This window comes from Notothenia coriiceps, unplaced genomic scaffold (genome assembly GCF_000735185.1).
Source record: "Notothenia coriiceps isolate Sejong01 unplaced genomic scaffold, NC01 NC01_scaffold00037246, whole genome shotgun sequence".
Lineage (NCBI taxonomy): Eukaryota > Metazoa > Chordata > Actinopteri > Perciformes > Nototheniidae > Notothenia > Notothenia coriiceps.
In genome coordinates this window covers 13844227-13864864 of record NW_011369947.1, presented here as the reverse complement: position 1 = coordinate 13864864, position 20638 = coordinate 13844227, and the positions used below count along the sequence as shown (strand labels likewise).

Here is a 20638-nt window from a genome sequence, read left to right as displayed (position 1 = left end):
TTACTAGCTAGGACCGGGAGGGGGGGAAAGGAAAAAAAATATATATATATATATATTGACTGTATAAATGTAAACTCATTGTGCCTGACTCAATAAAAAAAAAAAATGTAGTCTAAAAACAATGAACCATCCACTTAAACGATATATACTTTATGAAATGTCTTGACATCTGTCTGATTTAGGTGTTTCAGTCTTAATGATCCTTAGGCTTTTATTTTGAGATTCTTTTGCTTTAAAAACATATATATCTAAAATAGACACACAACAGCATAGAAAAATTGAAGGAAATGTTTGTATGTAAATGTTAAACAAAATCAAGCAGTAAGAGAAAAAGCTCCTCTTTTCATTATTATCAAACCTATCTATTTAATTTATCTGATTTCTGAGCTAGCTAAATTTAAATGCCTGTTATATCATGTACTTTTTTTTAACTGGAAGCTACATGTCATTTGATAAAAGCTCAACAAAACATGTCCTTTTACAGTTTATTTCAAAACATTTTCCAAGCAAGATAATTTAAAATTGCTGTAAAAAAAAAAAAAAGTAATTCTGCTTCCACTAGAATGAGAGTAAACGGGAACAGAATGACTCTTTTGATATTTCATTGTAACATCAAAGGAAAAGATCATACATCCCTTCCTCTTCACAGGGAAGGGTTTTTAAATCACATCTGGCAATACGATAATTATTTCCTCATTGGAAACCATTGGGATGACTAAGATAGGGTGTCGGAATCATTTATTTAACAATTTTATTATGTCTATTTGCACATTTGAATCTCGTAACTAGAAGCTTTTTTAATCACTATCACTCTATATTTTCAGCTTTACATCTCCGCTGACATACATGTTTTATCCATAGGGAAACAACACTCTTGATTAGTAGGTAGTAATTCCTAAATACATGTGGAATAAAGGCTCTAGGCGGGGAAACCTGGCTCCCGTGCTCTTTAATACATTAATAACTTTTTAGCCCAAGAACCCAAACATCTAATGATTTCCCTTTTCAGTCTTGTATTACCTGAATTTTACACTAATTCACAAGGGACAAAAACCATTGGTCAGAAGGATTATATGCACATTAAACTTGAAATATTGTTACACACTGCGTAAATCAAACCATAATACCAAAATGACCCACTGCCCCATGGGCTGAGAAAAAACAAAACATCTTCTGGTAGAAAGATAACACCAACAAGACTGCCCCCTGGTGGTTAACAGGAGCACAGTGCACGCTGCTGCTACCAACAGGCAGTAAATAAGGCATTCATTTATCAGCACACACTTCATAACTGCAAATAGCACTTGACAGTTCACCACTAACAACTGAAGGATTTTTACTGATTTCTCAGCAGTCACTATTTCACACCAAGAGGAGACAAAAGATGTATTGTCCAAATCATATAATCAGAGGTTTAAAAAAAATGTTCTTTTCTGCCTTCTTGAATGGAGAAAGCCAGACCGCATGTTTCAAGGAAAAGGAGAAAAACAAATAATGATGGAAATCTGATGGATTGAGGGTTTAGTAAATGAAGAGGACTCGGGTGCGGGGCAGGGTGGAGAAGGTGTCAGCCATCTTGCGGATCCTGGCGTAGTTGATGAATCCTCGAAGGAAGAGCAAAAAGCCTGAAAAGCACAGAGAAAGGGACAGTCAGACGCCGTTTGATGTGCTATACGGAACAACTATAACTTAACGTAAGCAAAGAAGGGTTCGATACTGCACTTCAGCAAAGATCAGCGTGAAACATTTTGTTTATAAAGTTGCAAATGCATTCTGGATTCATTTTGGAGAAATTCTGCAACTATTGTGCTTTGTTTTAGGAGGAAATTAATTTTGAATAAATTAAACTGATGAAATACAAACAGTTGTCTATCTAATAAGGGTGGTAATAAGATAACATACACAAAATTATTCAATCAATTCGTAATATTACATTTTGATTAATATGTATTACTTTGGTGAAAAACACTTTCTCTCCTATACGGTAAATGACAGTCTTTATCGACACCTCAACACTAATGCAATGGAGCTCCAGAGAACAGAAACGTGTCACAAGCCAAACGTAAGCATTTGATTCTTTTTTTGAATTTTATTAAAATCGGAGTTTTGCTACTTACCCATGACCAGGAACACCCACCACAGCCAATACTGTCCGTCAAAGTAACCAGGGAAGTATGTGGAGAACTAGAAACCCAACAGGACGATACAAAGTAGTGGTTAGAATAAATATGGCCTTCACTGGTCTCACTCTAATGAGACCTGTATTTTAACAGTGAATGAAGAAAGCAGTGTACTTCTCAAGAGAACTAAGCAGTGTCAAAAAGCGAACCATGACAAAAACAACACAAATATACCAGGCTTCTGAATAATTGATTGTATTTTAAGTCACATTTTCCGTGTTTGTACGTGTGCTGTGTTTGAGTGTCTGTGTTGTACCCGGACAATGAGGATCCATTTAATGAGGGAGAGGCCAAAGCCTGAGATGGCACCGTAGCGTCCCGCTGCTGAAGTGGTCAGACAGAAAGACAGGAAGAAGCCGATCCAGTTGAACAGGAATGCCACTGGACAAAGAATAAAGGGAAAAGAAAGAGTAAGTCATGTCATCCCAATTTTCTTTTTGATCAAAGTAGAAAAACTGTAGATGAATAAGGTTGGGTGAACAAAAGAAAGAGACAAACAGTGGGTCAACTAACTGAAAAAAGTGAGCATGAAGATGCCATCATTTCCTATCCTCAGCTGATCAGCGTCTTCAAAGTCGTCTCTGGCCACAAAGTCTTCATCCTGAGATAGAAGAAGCGACAGTTTTAGTTTTTAAGATTGATTTAACCAACTCACAATGTTGTATTTAGCATTTTACAAATACAGTGTACAATGAGATGTAGGTACATTTGAGAAAAACACAGGCAAACTTTGTTCAGCTTTGGTGGAAACCAGGCTTTGTTCACGACAGAGATTAAATACAACACAAACAACCAACAGAACAATGGAAAACCACAACACAACAAACCTGTTTACCATTTAAACCACTACTATCATTGTCACCTAATTAAAAAGTCAGTTAAATGCAATAGGCTATCAGGAGAAACCAGTAGAGGTTGTTTACCTAACACAGCACCAGGTAGCACTCAAACACACAAAAGGGTGGTGGACTGAACACATAAACACTGTAGGTACAGCTGCTGTTTCCCACACCAAATACACTTCCTCTCATCATACACTCTCCTCCCAGTTACCTCCAGTGAACTGCGAATTACATCATCAAAAGTCTCCGGGCGTTGAAGCTGCTGCTGAGCGCAAGGCAGTGTGTGGCAGAGAAACACAACACCAGCAAATCAAACACAGTGGCCCACATGCAGAACGGTGCAAAGCATCACAATGACCACTAGAGGTCAGATAGGAGCTGTCTTTTTCCACATGATATTTCTAACAGAAACAGTCGTTTTTATAGGAACGTATCATTTCTTATAATTAAGTCAGAGTGCCTCGGATATGACTTTGTGAATTAAGCCTACTCACAGCGGGATGGATTACTGGTATTGTTATTAAACAGTTGTATAGGCATTAAATGCAAGTAATGGCATTTGGTTGCACATGAGGTTTGCTTTGCCCTTTTTAAATAAAAAAGAAAACTAGGCCTACACTTAAACTTGAAAGACACATCTTTTGCATCAGTAAAAAGAACATGGATATCTCTCCAAGCTGTTATATGTCTCATAGCAAAAAGAATAGTACAGAAAAATAAGTCTTTAAGTCTGAAGCTCCCTGTCTGTTTCTAAAGCTGAACCAGTATTTACTCAGATTTTGGAATAACACACTCCGGTACAAAGTGCACAGGGGCAAGTTAAAAGCCTGACAGACAGACTGAGGCATTGAGGGCGGAGAAGGCTAACACCTCTGAGCACTTGGAAGCCTGGGGTAATTAAGTTAAAAAAAACCTCACCCATTCAAAACAATCCTTTAATAGGAGTGATAATAAATGTCCTTATATTCTTTATCAATATCATATTGTTAGAACAGCAACATAATCTTTGCAGTAGTAGGAAAGAAAAAGAGGCAGACTCAGATTTGTTCCGAAATTTGAAGGCAAAAAAAACGTTCCATTGCCGGGTGCTAACCACTTCCATGCAAACAACACAGGAAGTGTTTGAGCACAAGCTAATGTGTGTGAGTGTGCCTGTGAGACCACAGGCTATATGTAAATAAAGTGAGACACTCACTCTTCCGGTTACCAGGGGAACACTGGTCTCAGCCTTGGTTCTTTCTGCTTCATCATAGGAAGGTAGGGTAGTCGCTACGTTGTACGACGGAGGCTTGGGGAAATCCCCATCTTCCTTGTAGTCAAAGAAGGCTGAAGAAGAAACAACACAAACATAAAAAGGAAGAAGTTTCACTATTACAAAGTTGTATTTTGTATACATTGAGAGCAAACTGGTTATTGCATCAGCAAATTACTGGTCCTGACAAAACTAGAGCCACTATTAAACTTGCATTGTTGTTCTTGTGCTTGCTTACTACAGGCAGGAAGCTCTGAAAGTGGAGACCAGCCTACTAATCCCAACTGCCAGCAAACGGACTTAGATTACAAAAAGGTGCTGCTTACGCAATCAAAACAAAGCTCTCTCGGGTGAAGTTTTGGCCAAGAAGACATCGTCGAGTGGCCTAAAGTGCCCATCTAACTGAAAAAGGTATGGTTAATAAATCACCCTGCTTCCCTTTAAAAACATTGATGAGTCAACTAACTAACCAACTAAAAAGTATTCTGAAAGCAACTTGTATTTATATAATTTGACCAAAATAAAAAAGCTCTTGAACAAGTAAAGGTCCCGAATTTAAAAGGCTACATATTTTATTGGAAATGTGTTAAAACGAGATTGAGGGAAACGGATCCAAAATTAAAAGGATATTTGAATTTGGGGACAAACTAAAAAATAGCCAAGACATCCCTCAATAAAGAAATGTAAGTCTAATCTACATGTGTATTTGTTTATATATCCTTTTGAAGCTGTTAAGTTTATACTTCAGTTATGAATTTCATTATTAAATACCCACTTCAATAGTCCACAGTTATTTACAATTGAATATCTCAAGAAATCATATAGAGCCGTGTTAATGTTCAGACTAACACAAATATGGCTTCCCAATGTGCCACTGATTTAAATGACCTACAAGGGAAACATCTGGACAAGTCAGGGTCTTACCAGCATTGTCCCCGGTGATGCTGCTGTATGGGGGGGGGGCTTCAGCGGCTGCCTGTGGACTCTCCTCTGGGTCCTCCTCATTGGGAAGCTGTGGGAGGGGGAAAAAGCCATCCTGGTTTATTTAGGGCTACAATACATGTGTGTCAGCAGTTACTCATCTCAATTAGAATCAGATGTTTTAAGAAGCTTTAAAATGCCTGTGTAGCAATAAATGATTTTCTCAACACCCTGGCATACTTAAAAGAACCCACAAACCAAACATCTATAAAATAAACAGAGGAGAAGAATGTCATCAAGTCCCACATCAAAAACTGTTTTTAAATACATCTGAACATTTTAAAGAGGAAATGAGCATTTACAAGGATTACAACATGTTTCTCATTTTCTTTCTTTTGTTAAAAGTAGGAAACATGTGACTGCCAAAGCTCAGCCAGCCCTTACCCCTGACTCAGCTTCAAACCAAGCTTATTTGATCATAAACCCTGAAGCCACTCAAGTGGTGCTGCATACCAAAGTAGTAGACTGACACACTGGGTCAGCAGAGGTATCAATTACAGATAACAACACCTTAGGTGTCCTTGTGACGTTTCATTGTTCAGTTCCCATGGTATTTCTTATGATAACTGGAACTCAAATCTTATCATAAATGGGTGTGATTAGATTTAGAAGAGAACGGGGGAATATGGTATACTGTATCTTTCAACTGATGCAATTACTTTTCTGGCATAAACCAGCAAGTCCTGTAATAGTCATTGAGATTACCTGAACAAGCAAGAATATGAAATGTGTTTAATTACTTGCTTAAACATCCATGGGGGGTAATTATGAATCCTTCAAAACATGAATGAAATGTGTATTTGTGTATTAATTGAGCACTTATTACCTCTGGAAAATAATAGCTGTTTATAAACTCAACACACCATCAATCATATAAAGATAAGATAATATAGCTCCTAACACTTTCATCTTTCTCTTTTAGTATGATTCAAATAAAATCACTGACAGGCTCAATTCTCGTCACCTACAGGAAATTATATATGTATTTGACATAACACCAGTGGTGGAAAGTAACAAAGTACATTTACTTAAGTATTGTACTTAAGTACAACATTGAAGTACTTTTATTTTACTTGAGTATTTACATTTAATGCTACGTTATATTTCTATTCGACTCAACTCATAGGTACATAGTGTACTTTTACTACACTATATTAATTTAAAATCTTAGGTAGGTTAGCTTTTAACGTAATGTATCTCTTAAAAATAAACTAGTGGACTAACTGTTTAAGATACAAAAACTAATTGAATTATCCAACATATAATACAAATGTCAATTGTGTATGTAGAGTAAAGACTAACATGCTTATTAATGCAAAAATGTATGTCACATATACTGAATATTTTTTATAATAAATCACACATGGAGGCCATTTTACTGGAGAATTACTACATTTTGCTGATAATACTTCTGAACTTTACTTGAGTAGGTACTTTTACCTGAAATGGAGTATTTTACCATTAACGTATTGGTACTTTTACTCAAGTAAAGAATACTTCTTCCACCACTGCACAACCGTTTCCAATGCATCTTCACATTAATGGTCACTTCCATCAACCACATATTGAGCAGCAGAAAAGGGAGTCACACCCACTAGGAGGTCATGTGCTTCATCCTAACATTAGCATGTAGGGCCAGGGGGTCGTCGATAAGAGTTGAATGAAGTTACACCTTAAACCACAATGCTAAATAGCTAGCATCCAGTCAAAAAACCAGATATAAAAGCGCCCCAATAGGCAAACACGTTCACATTCTTGTAGAGAAAAAAACAAGGAAACGTTAGCGTCAAGTTAGTAATGCTAGCTTGGTGTTAACGGCCAGCTACACCCAATACAAATAACAAAATGTACCTTATTAACGCTAATGATATCCCTAAATAGAAAACCCCCACTATCAAGAATGTGACACAACCATAGACTGGACACAACCCACACGCCTGGGAGAGCTACTTTAATCTAACAGTATACAGCTGACGTGAACGTGTCATGTTAAATTATAACGTGTTATCCATTAGCCAGGTTATAGTATCCTCATACCTGCTGATATCTGCCGCTCGGTTCGGCCATTCTGCTTTGAACGGCTGGGAATCAACAACAGAGAAAGACACCCAACGAAAAGGAAATTATATAAGAGTACGAACTGTAAACTCAATGGAAACCTGTTTCTCCCTCGACTGCTTGGTGCTCTCATACAGCTGTCAAGTTACAGTATTTCGTAGGATACACTAGCTGACTTCCGGTTAGACGTTTAAAATAAAATCCCGATGGAGAACTATGAGCAGTATATATATTTATTTGTGTTGTTGTTGTGAAGTATTAGGTTTTTTTCTAATCTATTTCAATGATAATTTTTAATAAAAAACATTTTTAATTTTGTTTTTGTAACAAAGCAACAATTACAATGCTTTTATTTTGAAACTAAAACAGCCGTTTCCTCTAAATTCTTGCTATCTTGACGACTGTCTTTGCTGGCATATCGATTGACGTCATAGGCCACAACAAACTCGTTGCCGCCCCCATTAGGAACAAAGTGATATTAATAAAATAATCATAAGAAAAACGTCACTGAAGAATTAGCTGGGAAATGTTCTAATAATGAGAAAAAGACATGCATAATCAGGGGTGGAGGAAGTCCATTAATTAAATATAGGCCACTGGTATCACCACTGGTGATCAATTTAGCATAAACCAATGTATTTATAATTTTCATGATTAATCTGTTTGTTATAATTGTAATGATTAATCTAAAAGTAAAAGTTACCAAATGGAGTAAAAGTATGATATTACATGAAACAGCATGAATTATCACATGACACATTCAATTTCACTTAAAATACAGTTAGAAAATGCAGCACTAGAACAAATGCAATTGGGTCTTGTAAGGTTTTATTGTAGCTTTATATAAAATAAAAAGACAACAACAATTCCGGTGACACTTTGCATGCAAGCTTAAGAGTTGGAGAAGTTTATCTCAGATTAATTTCTAGTCAAGTTACTGAGCAGGTTTTCGGTACTTAAGGAGCACGGGATAAGTGGTGCCAATGTGCTTTTCGTTGTGGTGGTGGCAAACAATCTCCACGTCATAAAAACTGAACTGGACTTTGACACGCTCGTTGGGCGAGGATAGGAAACAGACAGTGTAGAGAGCAATCTCGAACTCAGGACTGACACCAACGAAGATGCTCCCCTTTGGCTTTATACCATCCTTCCAGCTGAACTGTAGCGCCAGGATGTGTTTGTTCTCATCTGGCTGCAGTGAGAGAAGGAGAGATAAATGGCAGGTGATGAAATAGACATGAAGAGGATGGTGAGGGATGGAGAAATATGTAGGATTGTTTGATAAAGCCACCTCCTGAGACAGGAGACAAATAAAGATGTAGGGGAGACAAAACTGACTCATGATGGTTAAGGTGTCAGTTTTGTATTATCAAGAGAAGGAAAATATGAAACCGGGATGAAGAGGAAGTGAGAATGGGACAACACCCTGTCAGTGTTTCACACTTGTTATACACACCACTTGATGTATGCAAGCCAATTATCACCAAGAGAAGAGAAAAAAACATGAAAAGGCATGAGAAAAGTAAAAATAGTCATAACTACATACACAGTATATATACACATTTTTGGGGTGATTGTCAGCTTACTTGTTAGCATTACATAGTATTTTACAAAATGATGCACTATTATGTGGAAAGTGGGCTGAATCCCCAAATATGTGCTGTGATTTGCATTAGGCTCAGATTAGAAAGACAAATAGAGAGCTGAACGGAGGGAGAGAAAACACATATTCATAGCAGGATGTGAGTTTTCTCATAGGTGTGCAAGAATGATGATGTGAAATAGAATACAAACTGTGCAAATTATCTTAGGGGGGAAGAGATGTGAGAGATTTGGGAGATATATTAGTATGCATATTTGACAAGGAATAAAATACAGATATTGAAATAACGATAGATTGTTGACACAATGTGGTCAATCTAAATTGAAACAATAGACAGGCAGTAACATCATACCTGGGGTGAATGTGCATCAACGCTGTAGCCTTTGTAGTCAACATGTCCCATCTTCTCTTGTAGGTAAAGCTGGATCCAGTTGTGAAAGCCGATGACAGTCCGACCTCCTCTTGTCTCTCCAACAAACACATGTTCAAATCCAGAGGAGTCTGGCCTGGAAGGAGTAAGCATAGGTGTCATTTAAGCTTCGGACACTGGGGACATGTCGCCACCACTAGTCCCCATTGCTTTTTAAAGGTATAATTTGCAAAAAAGATTGCGTACTATGTATAAAATGAGAACACTTTGAGAAATGGTTAAGACTACAATATAAACTGAGGCTAAGCAACAGCCCACAACATGTGCATGATCATTAGTTATAGATGTTATCAACATACTGTATACTGTAAACTTAACTAAAGATATTAGACTGACTACTGGTTAGCGCACTAGCTTGAAGTCTAAACTTAGCATCCATTCAATTCAATAAATCATATTTACTCAGTTGCAATTTGGACACAATGCAGTGTTTCGTGGCCTGCTTCTTTTCTGTCCTTGCTTCAATACACATTTTCAATAGTTCCAGTCATAGTACTATTGCTGACTGGATGTTCTACACAGAGCCAGTTACTCAGACGGTTACCATCATAGCACCAGATTCCACAGGTGAAGTTATTATTAAGGTGTTGTGCCAAATTTCACCCACTTGCTGGCTCCTTTCCTCGCATAAAGTTCAAACCAGACCCTGTACAGCTGCTCCTTGAATTTGGTCTCATTCTTTGGAGACAGGTTCTTCTCCACCAGGTATTTGTGAGCTATCTGCAAACAAATGAGAATTTCCTATAAAATGTTGTCATACACTTATTTGCCATGCTTGAGATGTGACCTAAGGGATGTAACTTTGCTCCAGATTGAAACTTCTCAACAACCTATTGATTGGTTGATTGATTGATTGATTGATTGATTGATTGATTGATTGACAGAAGATTTTGTCCAGACATTCACATTAGCATGCTAACTGTTAGCAAGCCATTGTTAGGATTGTTTGTCGAAGATAGTGAAAATGATCAACATCATACCTGCTAATCATCAGCATGTTAGCAGTGTTATTCTGAGAATCTTAGCATTCTTATATTAGCATTTAGTATAATATAAGAAATAACCTCACACACTCTTTAGCATGGCTGTAAACCTTTAGTATAAACGTAATGATTTAATAATAATTCAATCATTTTGAGCATCTATTTAATTGTTATATGTTAAAATGGAACTCTGGATGAGTTTGCATTTGTTTATTTTTGCAAAAATTAGCCATAATGAGGTGGAGAAAGAGATGGGAGTTTATTTCCATTTGTTCCCACAGGTACCTTCATGGTGGGTGACTGAATGATGCAGTCCAGGAATTTGTGGTTCTCTGCCACCTCCTCAGGGGTTACAATTTCTGGCTCGCCGGTGTCACTCACATAGTTATCCAAGAGGGAAATAAAGGCTGTAGAAACAAACACAAGCGCTCTTCAAAAAGGGATTTCTGTTATCAGTCCTGAACATGGATACAATGACAATTATTATAGCTGAATGCAAACCTCCAACTCAGTACAGTATATACAGAAAAAGTCTCAAAACCAAATCAGCAAAAAATGCCAAATTCAAGGTGAGGGACAGTTTGTTTGTAGCCTTTATTTAACCAGGTGAGGGGAGACCTGCAGCACAATGGTTACACATAACAACAACAGAAAACAAAAAGGACATCATACAAAATAATTACAGGGGTGCAAATTAGAAACCTATTCACAATGACGACAGGTATCAAATAAAATGTCATCCAGCCGAGCTTTAAAATGATGCAAGGGAACCAAAATGCTCAGTTTCAAAAAATGTTGCATAGTGTTCCAAGCTAGAGGAGCAGCGCACATAAAAGCTTTAGTACCTAAAACAGTCCTAGCACTTGGCACATGTAATGAAAACAGTAAAGTAAAGCAGGTTGCTGGAGACTATGTATACAAAAAGTACAAAAATTGCATAAATCCTTTTAACTGGGCAGCTGCCTCAAAGTGAACTCTATTTCAGCTGTTACATTACCAGTCCCTCTATACAGCCCTGTGCTAGGGCAACGTGGTGAACAATAAACACTGAAAACATCACTAAACAAGTATTGCCGGGAAAAAATGTGTATCAGCAGTTTTCATGCAGAGAAAGTCTTGAAAAAGCCAGCGGTGGTAGAAGAGAATATTTCGGTACCCATCACAAAAGACTCTGCATGCTCTGAGGTTATGAAACATGCTGCTGTCCGTCATAAGGAGATTAAGAGTCGACGAAGAAGCTTTTCTCAAACGTCGAGGAGGATAGTACCAAACAGACAGTGGAATGTGGAGATTATGTCAATTGAAACCTTTTCTGACAGAGCTGTTGTGTAAGAAGCAGCCTCTTTCCACAGAAACAAGGGAAATACATTAGGACAGATAATTTCACTTTTGGATCTTTTCCCTCATGCACTTACCTAAGAAAGTCTCCTTTTTGAAAATGGTCTCATCGACAAATGTAAACAGAGGAGATCCTGCTCCATCGTTAAGGTCCTCCAACGGCATGCTGTGAGCAGCTTTGCCCTGAGGCAGGAAGAGAAACACTCACATTTTAAAATGACACTCAAATTGTCAATGCAAAGTCAATGCTTTCTGTTCCCAAAAATATACAATTATTTTCTTGCATGCTCCCATACATTCAGCATTCAGTCAGTGCATTACAACCTAGATTCACTAACACAGTGTCAAACAATTACCAAACCACAGTGAAGGGAAAATATATAGGTGATACAGAAGAGCTGATACATCAAACAACCGGAAAAAAATCGATTCTGTTATCTCATCTGTGGTTTAAGTTAAGAGCATATCATATATTCCTTTATATACCTTAATATAATGTATATATTTAGTCATGTGACATGTGATACAATTTGCTAAGAAAGTTGGTATTAATAGGTTGGTATATGAACATGAGGTTCTTAAAATACAGACCTTGCAATTGTAAATGTGTTTGTGTGTCTCTCACCTGCAGAGAGATCCTGTAGTCCTTTCCGGGTTGGAGTCTGTTCACATCGCTGTCCCACAGCTCCTGCATGATGGATGACAGCTCTCTGTCGCTCTCAATCATGATGCAACCGCTCGATGTTCCTTTGTCTCAGTGTTTTTCTCTAACAGGAGAGGAACATTAAATAAGGTTCAGTGTAAGCAGCAGACGGTAACTAAAATGTTAAAGTTTTAGTCCTTTTTTGATTTTTATGTTTACTTGTTTGTATACAAACATCTGTTGAGATGGTAAAACATGATTTAGACTGATTTTGAGATCGTGGAATTGATCTTTTACAATTTTTAAGGATTTGTATACTTTTTAGATTTTTTTTATCTTAAAAGTGTGAGTGTTTGTTTTTATCTGGGTTAGATAAAGATCATTTTAAAATGTAAAAAGTTATTTTCTTCACATTTTAATTCTGGGAAATTTCCCGTAACTTTCAGAAGATGATAACATTGAAGAAACATTCCAGTGGGTCAAAGTAATCTCAAATCATCTGTTAAGGAGTTTAATTAAAGGCACTATGCCTTTTGTAATGTTGTTTCACATTCTGTTCATGAGACACAAATACAACTTAATTTATTCATATTGAACTACTGCATGATAAAGATAGCTCTTATGTATACAGCCATTTGTTGGCACTGTATGGGGGTATTCATTTCGGAATTTTTAATCTGACAAAGACATGATGAATAAAAAGTTATTATATCTAAAATGCTTTAGAATTGAATTGTAGACTTCCTTCTTACATACACACAGATATTGTTAGAGATATGAAAGTAAAGCTTGATAAATAACCACAAAAAAGTCCATCAAAAGGCTATGATGAAGCAATTGTCTAGTCCACACCATTGTAAAAGACATAATAGCATCGCCCAGCCAGACAGAGTTTATCCATCCAACTCAACACCACCACAAAAACATGGCTGACAGCAGAACACATGACACTGATCCCTGGGATCCTCAGCATTATCATCCTAGCAAAAATCCACTGACCTCTGTCCTGTGAGCCTGATTTTCTGCTTCAGCGTTGTAAGAGTTAGTGAAGTTCCTCAGTGATGGTCAGGTGCTGCTGGTTGTGGTTTCCTGTGTTTGTGACAGCAGGTGTCTTTATGGGCAAAGTAACAGCTCAGTCAGTGTATGGAGAAAGACAGGCAGGGGCTGGAGGGGGGGCGAATAGAGGGCACGAGGCAGGGGACAGGACAGGACAGGAAAGAGGGGCCATTTGAAAAAGGTTGTCCCCTGTCAGCAACTCTAACCAAAGGGATTACAACATGTTGTCGTCTCTTTTCAATCTCAGGCTAAAATGTGCGCTCTTTGTTTCTTTAGTATTTCATTGTTTGTCTGTCTGTCACAGTATAACCTCTGGAGTAGCCTACAGGGTAAATGTGGTTCATGTTTCAGGTAATAAGGCGTTGTAAAGGTGTACATAAAGCACTACAGAGAGCAATTTATTTAAAAAAACAGGGGGAAAAAAATCTTGGGTTGGAACATTTCTAGACAAATCGAGTTTGGGAAAACCTTATTCAGATCTGTGACCAAGAAAATACTGACACTGACAGCGTTGCTATCCATCACTTGTGTATACACAGGTATAGCCCTGAATTGCAGGCGATAATTGTTTTGTTGATTAATCTAAACAATTTGTTTATGTCTCCTCTGTTAAGACTTACACAGGTGAAAATCCAGTTACTTTGTTATTCCTTTTCTTTATTTTCATCTTGGAAACAGAAGGAAAACAAGCTTTGCCAGGTTAAAAAAATAGTTAAACACATTCATTTTCTGTTCCAGGTTCACAAATCTGCAATTTAGATATAAACTAAATGATGCCTACATAGACTTGTATATAAATATATGATTTACTGTGTTGTACTTCTTATGCGATCTTTCACTGCTGACACCTCGTTTCTTCCTGACATGAAACACAATTGAACTAATTTGACTGCAACTTTTTACTTTTGGGAACCAGTTTCTATGTGACACATTTTTTCAGTACCTTTGGACCAATGAAGCTCAGCGTAAATTCAACCAGGAAGACCGTCTATTCACTATTCCCATGTAACTACTCTCCCTCCTCTCAATAAGTGATCGGGGGCGTCACTCTCCAGCTTAACCAATCACTTCGCTCTATTCCGAAGAGCCTATCATAGCGCTCTGCCAAATCTTTTAAGTCTGCTCTCCCCCCTCTGACAGCTGTCATTTCAGGTGACTTCACGCAACCCTCCTCCACCCCTTTTCACCCCCCGTCACTCCGAATCCAGGGTCAAGCTAAACCACTCCTCTTCAGACCGACCCGACTATCCATTGACTACCGTCAGTGTCTAGACCCCAAGGGGGTTTCATCGGATCGGTTCTGCCTCCCGAATGATACTTTCTGCACAACGGGGCCTAATCGTCAAAATCACCATTACATTAATTTGTGTATCTTTGCAATACATATGTATTCTTACATCAAAACCGTCTCTCCTGATTGAAACACAAGTGTTGTCCAGGTGAAGTCTCAGTTTCCCAATTGATCTCACTGAAAAAAAGTCAGTGTGTTAAGTGAGGGCAGAACAATTATGGCAGCAAAAAGGGGATTTTTTCAGAGTCAGATAAAATGAATACAATTAATAAAATGTGCATTTTTTACTTTTATTTGAATTATTATTAAATTCATTATGCATATGAATTTTAACAAGATTCTGCAGGTACTGTATTCAAATGTTTACTAAATTAGACATTCAGTGACATTTGATCTGCACTTAAGGGGAGATGAATCCAGGTAAGTTCCTAGACTCATCAAAAGATTGTCTTTTTATCAGTACCACCGGCATAAACTCTGAAAGTAGTCTTTTGGAAGAAGTGAAGAGCAAATCATTCAATTGTAGTAAGAACAGATTTCATGCAGATCTCAAATTCAAACAGAACATATTCCATGAGATAGTCAACCTTCAGGTCAAATGTAAACAAAAGAAAATAAATTAACATTATACAACGTGTTTTTGTATATCTAGACAGTATCATTATTATATGGCCTCTTTGACACCAGACTTTGGCAACATTAAAGAACAGTTGTACAAAGGAGGGTGTAAATAAATCAAATATCATTGCTGAATGTTTTGACTGTTTACCAAGTGAGGATTTCTTTTCTCACAGCTCAGTCCCTGAATAACTCGACACACACTGTGATCACGGTAACCCCCCCCGGAGGATTGAGTGCCATAGATATAATCTGCAGTGGCCTTCATTATTACATTTTGTTTCGAAAACTACATTTGACTTCAACTTCTTACCCTTAACCACTCCCATACAATTCAACCTTTCAACCTGCCTGATTTGTATCACATGATGTGCAAAGGTGTGCTTTAGTAAAATAACTCATCTCAAGGAAAACAAATTAGAACATTATTTTCAGAGAGGAGAACAAATATCACATTTTGGCAATAGATACAAAAATGTCTATGATGATAATATCTGGGCGACGTATTTCCAAGTGTGCCTCCATTGCTTTCCCTATGTTCGTGACTATGAAGATCATGCAATTATCCACCTTGGGAGTTGTTGAAAAGTTGTTAGTTGGTGGCATAGTTGTGACACTTGACATAAAGCCAGAAAGAAGTTAGATATTTAATATAACAAGCAGGATACTTATCATGATAAAAAGGGCCAAATGCAGTCCTCCATTTCCCTAGAACACGCAGTTATTGGGCAAATAGAGGCAGCCACGTTGGATTTACCAAACAGTCAGTGGTTGCAGTATCACCTGTTGATCATTGCAAGCCTGTGAGATGTCAAAGCTCATGAAAAAACCCAAGCGGACAGACACGGATGATCTTTGAGCTTGAAATAACAGTTAGGTCCTATGACATTGTCATATCTAAAATATCTAATATAGTCTTGATGTTCATGAATATTTAACAATGTGTATAATTATAACCGTTTTTATTTCTAATCCTCTCTGAACAAATACTTTATATACATGTCATCCGTCATATATAAAGTAAATATAAACAACTTGTTTTCTACTCAAGATGCATTATTATATTCCAAACATAAACCATGGTACATGTATATGGTTGAAGGGGCACTCCTGGGCTTTTGCAGGCATGGTACGTGTCACAGGTGAAGTGATGTGAGATGAAGTGAGATAAAGTGCATTCAGATGGAGCATTCAGACACTGCCCAGGTGTCAGTCCTCTTCATCACTCCAGAAGGCATCTTCTTCCTCAAGATCCACACCTTGGAAGAGTCTGCAACAGGCAAACAAACAACACGTCAACCAATGTGTCTGTGTACAGTAAGTATCCGTGACTACTTCCCTGGTGCTGTGTACAAAACAATAGTAGAAAGAAGATTACTCACTGGTTGTAACAGGGTGAATTTGGGTTGTTAAAGTGGCTGTAAGGGTTGACTTTGCTGAGGATGCCCAGACACAGCCAACAGAAGTATTGTCTACACGAGGTACAGGTCATCTTATTACAGCCATCATCTTTCTAGAAAGACACAAAGACAAGGCATTAGCAGCAGAGGGATGAACAAACAGCAGTAAACAACAGAAAGGGAAACAATCTGAGTCTGAACATGGGGATTTGAAGGGACAGTGTGGTCTGGATAGACATGTTTTTTTTTAAGTAAAGCAAAGGTAGGGAATACACATTTGAGAAGCACGTTTTATTGTATATTTAAGATTAATCCTTATGGTATTTAAATATCAAATGCTCTGACAAAAGAAAAATCAGTTAGATCTTTTTAAACAAAAGCTAGCTTATTTACTAAAACCATTTGTAGCAGAGCTATGCATCAAGCACTGGCAGCAGATATCATTTTGAAAACATTCTTTGAACACATTCTTGCAGTCGGTGTATAATGTTAAGTAAAGAAAATGTTTCATATTAAAAGCAGTGAACACTGACCCCTGGTGATAAAGTCAAAGCTTGTTTTAAGTGCACTGAACAGCAGGAGGAGCTTACCTGTATGTTGGTTCCACAGCGAGGGCAGCCTTTGCAGTTCTCATTGAGCCAGTCTCTGCTAAAGGACTCTTCCACAGCTTTCTGGATCACCCTCTTCCCAAAGCGCTGCTCCATGAACTTCTGCCCCGCAGGTGTGGCTGACAGGTATTCATCTCTGAGGTTACGCAATTCATCTGTGGATCGAGGCAGAAAACAGGGACAGGAACTCAAGAGTTGGGATTGAGAAAATGTGGTACTCATTTATTCTTCTTTAAAAAGTCATAACCATTATGGAACCTGAAAACCAAATGTTATTCACTATGTATCGACCCATATGGATTTTTAATGTGTGCTTAGCTTTAAAAACTAAACACCAAATCTGCAGTGTTAGTTCTGAGTCAATTGTTAGTAGTTACTTGATAGTAGTTTTCCAAGCCCACAGTATTAATTGTATTTCAAATACATGGGGGCTTAATTACAATTTGTCTTCAACTAAAATGTTGTCTTCCAAAGATTATGCTTTTTATAATTTGTATTATAGTTGAATTATATTCAAAATTCAAGGAAACTGTTTCTACAGTCAAGTAGTAATCTTGTTAGATAAGCCAACCTGTTGCTTGAGTCCTTTATAAACTTTTGTTGTGAAGCAAACCTGTTCTTAGTGACCTCACCTGCAGGGAGTTTACAGTGGGAGAGACCATGATAGCCCATCTTGCACAGTGTACAAAAGGCATACTGGCAGGCTGAGCAAATGGCCATGGTTGAGTCTGGCTCCACCATGACCGCCGTGCCGCAGGACTGACGGGGACAGTACACCACGTCGGCCATGAGGTCCAGGCTGGACTGCAGCAGTAAGCGGTCATACCGGGCAAACAGCTCTTCATCCACCAGCTGCTTCACCTGAGAGACCACAATCAGATCAGAATTCCTTTGTTTGTCCGTTAGAGGGGGAATTTACATTATATCAGCAAAGAGACAGACATGATAGAGACAAAATAAAGCAGTATCGAAACAGTATTTAGTAAAGTGAACAGTATTTAGAAAAGTGAGAACACGTATTAAAACATTTAAATATAATAATGACATATTTCTAGATAGAAAAGTATATAGTGGCAAAAATAAAAGGTGAAACAAGAAGAAAGTAATAAAGTAGCTGCAGTATGACAGTAGCAAATACTATATTACCTATTTTAAATTATATAGTGCACAGTTTTATGTTACAAAAGTGTTGTCACAGGTGAAATGGTTTATTACAAAAGATGTAGGCTCAGTGGCGGTTCTAGAACATTTTACATGGGGTGGCAAAGGGGGGGCAAGAAGTCATGCCAGGGTGGCATGGGAGGGCGGACAGTACGTTGTATTTTATACTGTTTAACCTATTTATTGTTCATTCATGCCCTAACACAAGTGTTCTTAATGCACAAGAGAAACAAGGTGTGACAAACAATCGGGTGCCCTTTGAGTCCCCCAAGCTTACTTCAACAATTTTAAAGGAAAGGAAACTACACAATGTATTTTAAAGCAATGAATTAATGGAACAGGTTGTTTTGCATTACAATGTAAAACTAAATATATATATATATATATTTTGTTTTTAAAAATTGGTTGTCTTAGTAGTAGACAGACATATTTGCATGTCCTCACTAAGCATTATTACATATTAATTTAATATTAAACAAATCAAAATGGCCAATTATCCCAAAATGTTGCTGCTAATATAATCATATGCTTGTCAACTTTGACTGATCAAAAAGAAATTCTGAAAAAATACTTGAATTATCTATGAAATTGCAATATTGACACACGTCCCTCAGTTTGTTTCAACCCCGTCACGCCATACCATTTACCCTCCTATTAAAATAATGGATCAGTCCATGTGTGATCTGCATTGAGGGAATTACATCACAAAAGTCTTCTGAAGAAAAGATGGCAAAGAAAGGCAAGTGTCAGTTTCTTCTCTTATTTCAGTTTTTGTATTTTCAGATTAAGATTGACATGCTCAACATTTCAACTCTGTTATATGAATTAATAATAGTAAATAATTGTTTATTAAGTTTTGCAAAATATTACAATTTTGTAATGTTCTTGACTTCCATGTGGTGCCATATCTTAGCTAAACAAGGTCTCATGGCTACTTTTTGTCAAAAACTTCAACCCTGTTATTTTTCAAGGAAATTCCTAGTAATTATTTATATGTTGTGCCTGAGGTGGGAAAATGTAAGTAGTCCACTACCAGATGTTATGACCAAACATTTTGGTTTCATTTTTCAAAGATGTAAAGACCCAAAAGGCACCCGATTCAGAGAATACTCAGAATTCTGCTTACTGTAAGTACAGTAAAAGTACTTAGTTATAATTAAGTACACAAATGACATCACCCATCTCTTCAGAGAGCTAAAGGTGACCTGTGCAGCAACACATTTCAATCAATATTTGTCAATACTAAGAGCTGCTAGATTGTGCTGCTGTGATGGAATATGTAAGGAGAGTCTCCTCTGCCTCCTGATCCCTGCCTCTGTCCCTCTTTCTGACACTTCATCTTTATTCCAATCCTCACATAGCCTACATGTCTTCTTCTTCACTAATGTCTTCATCTCCTCCTCTTCCTCCTGCTCTGACCCTCCTGGTCTCTTCATCTCCTCCTCTTCCTCCTGGTCTCTTCATCTCCTCCTCTTCTTCCTGCTCTGACCCTCCTGGTCTCTTCATCTCTCTCTTCCTCTTCGTCCTGATCACTTCTCAGATATGTCTTTTTGTTGTTGTTGAATCACTCCAGCTACTCTGGCCTGCAAGAGTCTACTTGTGAAAAGCACTGGTACAAATGCTTGTATAACTTTACACGTTAGGGCCATGTAACTAATAAGTAGCATAGTAAATATAACATCAGAAAGTATTTATCAAACGCACACAGGCAGCTGTGTTTAGATCCAGTTTTTGAGGTAAAGGATGTATCCTGGTTTCATTGATCTTGCTGTGATGTGTAGTTTACGTGGATTTAATAGTACCGCATAGTTTAGCAAAGTGATCGATCTCCCAGCTGTCTACGTAGCATTTTGTAACGTAACGCCCCAAACAGCGCCCGTCTGTTAAACGCTATCGATTCAAACGGCTGCGTTTTATTAATATTTAGTTTCAAGCTCTCGTCCTTAGTAAAAACAAAACCAGTGGAAGGGGAAATGCTCCCAGGGGAAGCTGATCCATAGGTGCTGGGACAGCTCGTTCCCTCTCTGCAGCTGTGTGAGCCGTGGTCTGTGTGAACGCCGCTCCGCAGTTTAATGCAGGGCCGTAGCTGCCTTAACGGGCCTAAAATTATATTTAAAATGATTCCCTTTTGACTAATGTAATGCTTGTTTCGTTGCTTGAGAAGCTTGTGGAAATAATGTAGGTTTGTTTTAGT

At 37.8% G+C, this 20638-nt stretch overlaps 3 protein-coding genes across 4 annotated transcripts; all 3 read right to left on the bottom strand.

Moving 5' to 3' along the window:
* Window positions 1-278: 278 nt before the first annotated feature.
* Window positions 279-7456, bottom strand: LOC104965859 (NEDD4 family-interacting protein 1-like). Of its 2 annotated transcripts, XM_010794892.1 has the most exons (8): window positions 7293-7456; window positions 5199-5286; window positions 4218-4348; window positions 3234-3284; window positions 2694-2781; window positions 2437-2561; window positions 2118-2184; window positions 279-1625 (listed from the first exon to the last, which is right to left on the bottom strand). In XM_010794892.1, exons 1-8 carry the CDS (start codon window positions 7320-7322, stop codon window positions 1522-1524), a joined length of 684 nt encoding a protein of 227 aa, XP_010793194.1. In that variant the 5' UTR covers window positions 7323-7456; the 3' UTR covers window positions 279-1521. The 2 variants fall into 2 exon arrangements, with proteins under 2 accessions (XP_010793194.1, XP_010793195.1); XM_010794893.1 differs by lacking the exon at window positions 3234-3284.
* Window positions 7457-8203: 747 nt separating this feature from the next.
* endou2 (endonuclease, polyU-specific 2) lies at window positions 8204-13598 on the bottom strand. Its single transcript, XM_010794891.1, has 7 exons — window positions 13310-13598; window positions 12293-12434; window positions 11745-11850; window positions 10615-10736; window positions 9954-10066; window positions 9269-9422; window positions 8204-8505 (listed from the first exon to the last, which is right to left on the bottom strand). Exons 2-7 carry the CDS (start codon window positions 12392-12394, stop codon window positions 8248-8250), a joined length of 855 nt encoding a protein of 284 aa, XP_010793193.1. The 5' UTR covers window positions 12395-12434; window positions 13310-13598; the 3' UTR covers window positions 8204-8247.
* Window positions 13599-15634: 2036 nt separating this feature from the next.
* Window positions 15635-18198, bottom strand: LOC104966457 (E3 ubiquitin-protein ligase RNF14; the record flags this gene model as incomplete). The annotated part of the gene is made up of 4 exons (XM_010795642.1): window positions 15635-16545; window positions 16658-16788; window positions 17266-17438; window positions 17916-18198. Coding segments are annotated over 4 exons (648 nt in total), but the record flags the coding sequence as incomplete, so codon positions are not given.
* Between the last annotated feature and the right edge of the window lie 2440 nt (window positions 18199-20638).

Excerpts from the sequence above, each read along its gene's own strand:
- endou2 (XM_010794891.1), bottom strand. The coding sequence starts at position 12,394 with ATGATTGAGAGCGACAGAGAGCTGTCATCCATCATGCAGGAGCTGTGG. Across the intron at positions 10,737-11,744 it reads CAAAAAGGAGACTTTCTTAG|CCTTTATTTCCCTCTTGGAT; the intron begins GTAAGTGCATGA and ends TTGTTTCTACAG. Across the intron at positions 8,506-9,268 it reads TTGATGCACATTCACCCCAG|CCAGATGAGAACAAACACAT; the intron begins GTATGATGTTAC and ends CTCTCACTGCAG.
- LOC104965859 (XM_010794892.1), bottom strand. The coding sequence starts at position 7,322 with ATGGCCGAACCGAGCGGCAGATATCAGCAG. Across the intron at positions 2,782-3,233 it reads TAATTCGCAGTTCACTGGAG|GATGAAGACTTTGTGGCCAG; the intron begins GTAACTGGGAGG and ends CTTCTATCTCAG. Across the intron at positions 2,562-2,693 it reads CTTCATGCTCACTTTTTTCA|TGGCATTCCTGTTCAACTGG; the intron begins GTTAGTTGACCC and ends TTCTTTGTCCAG.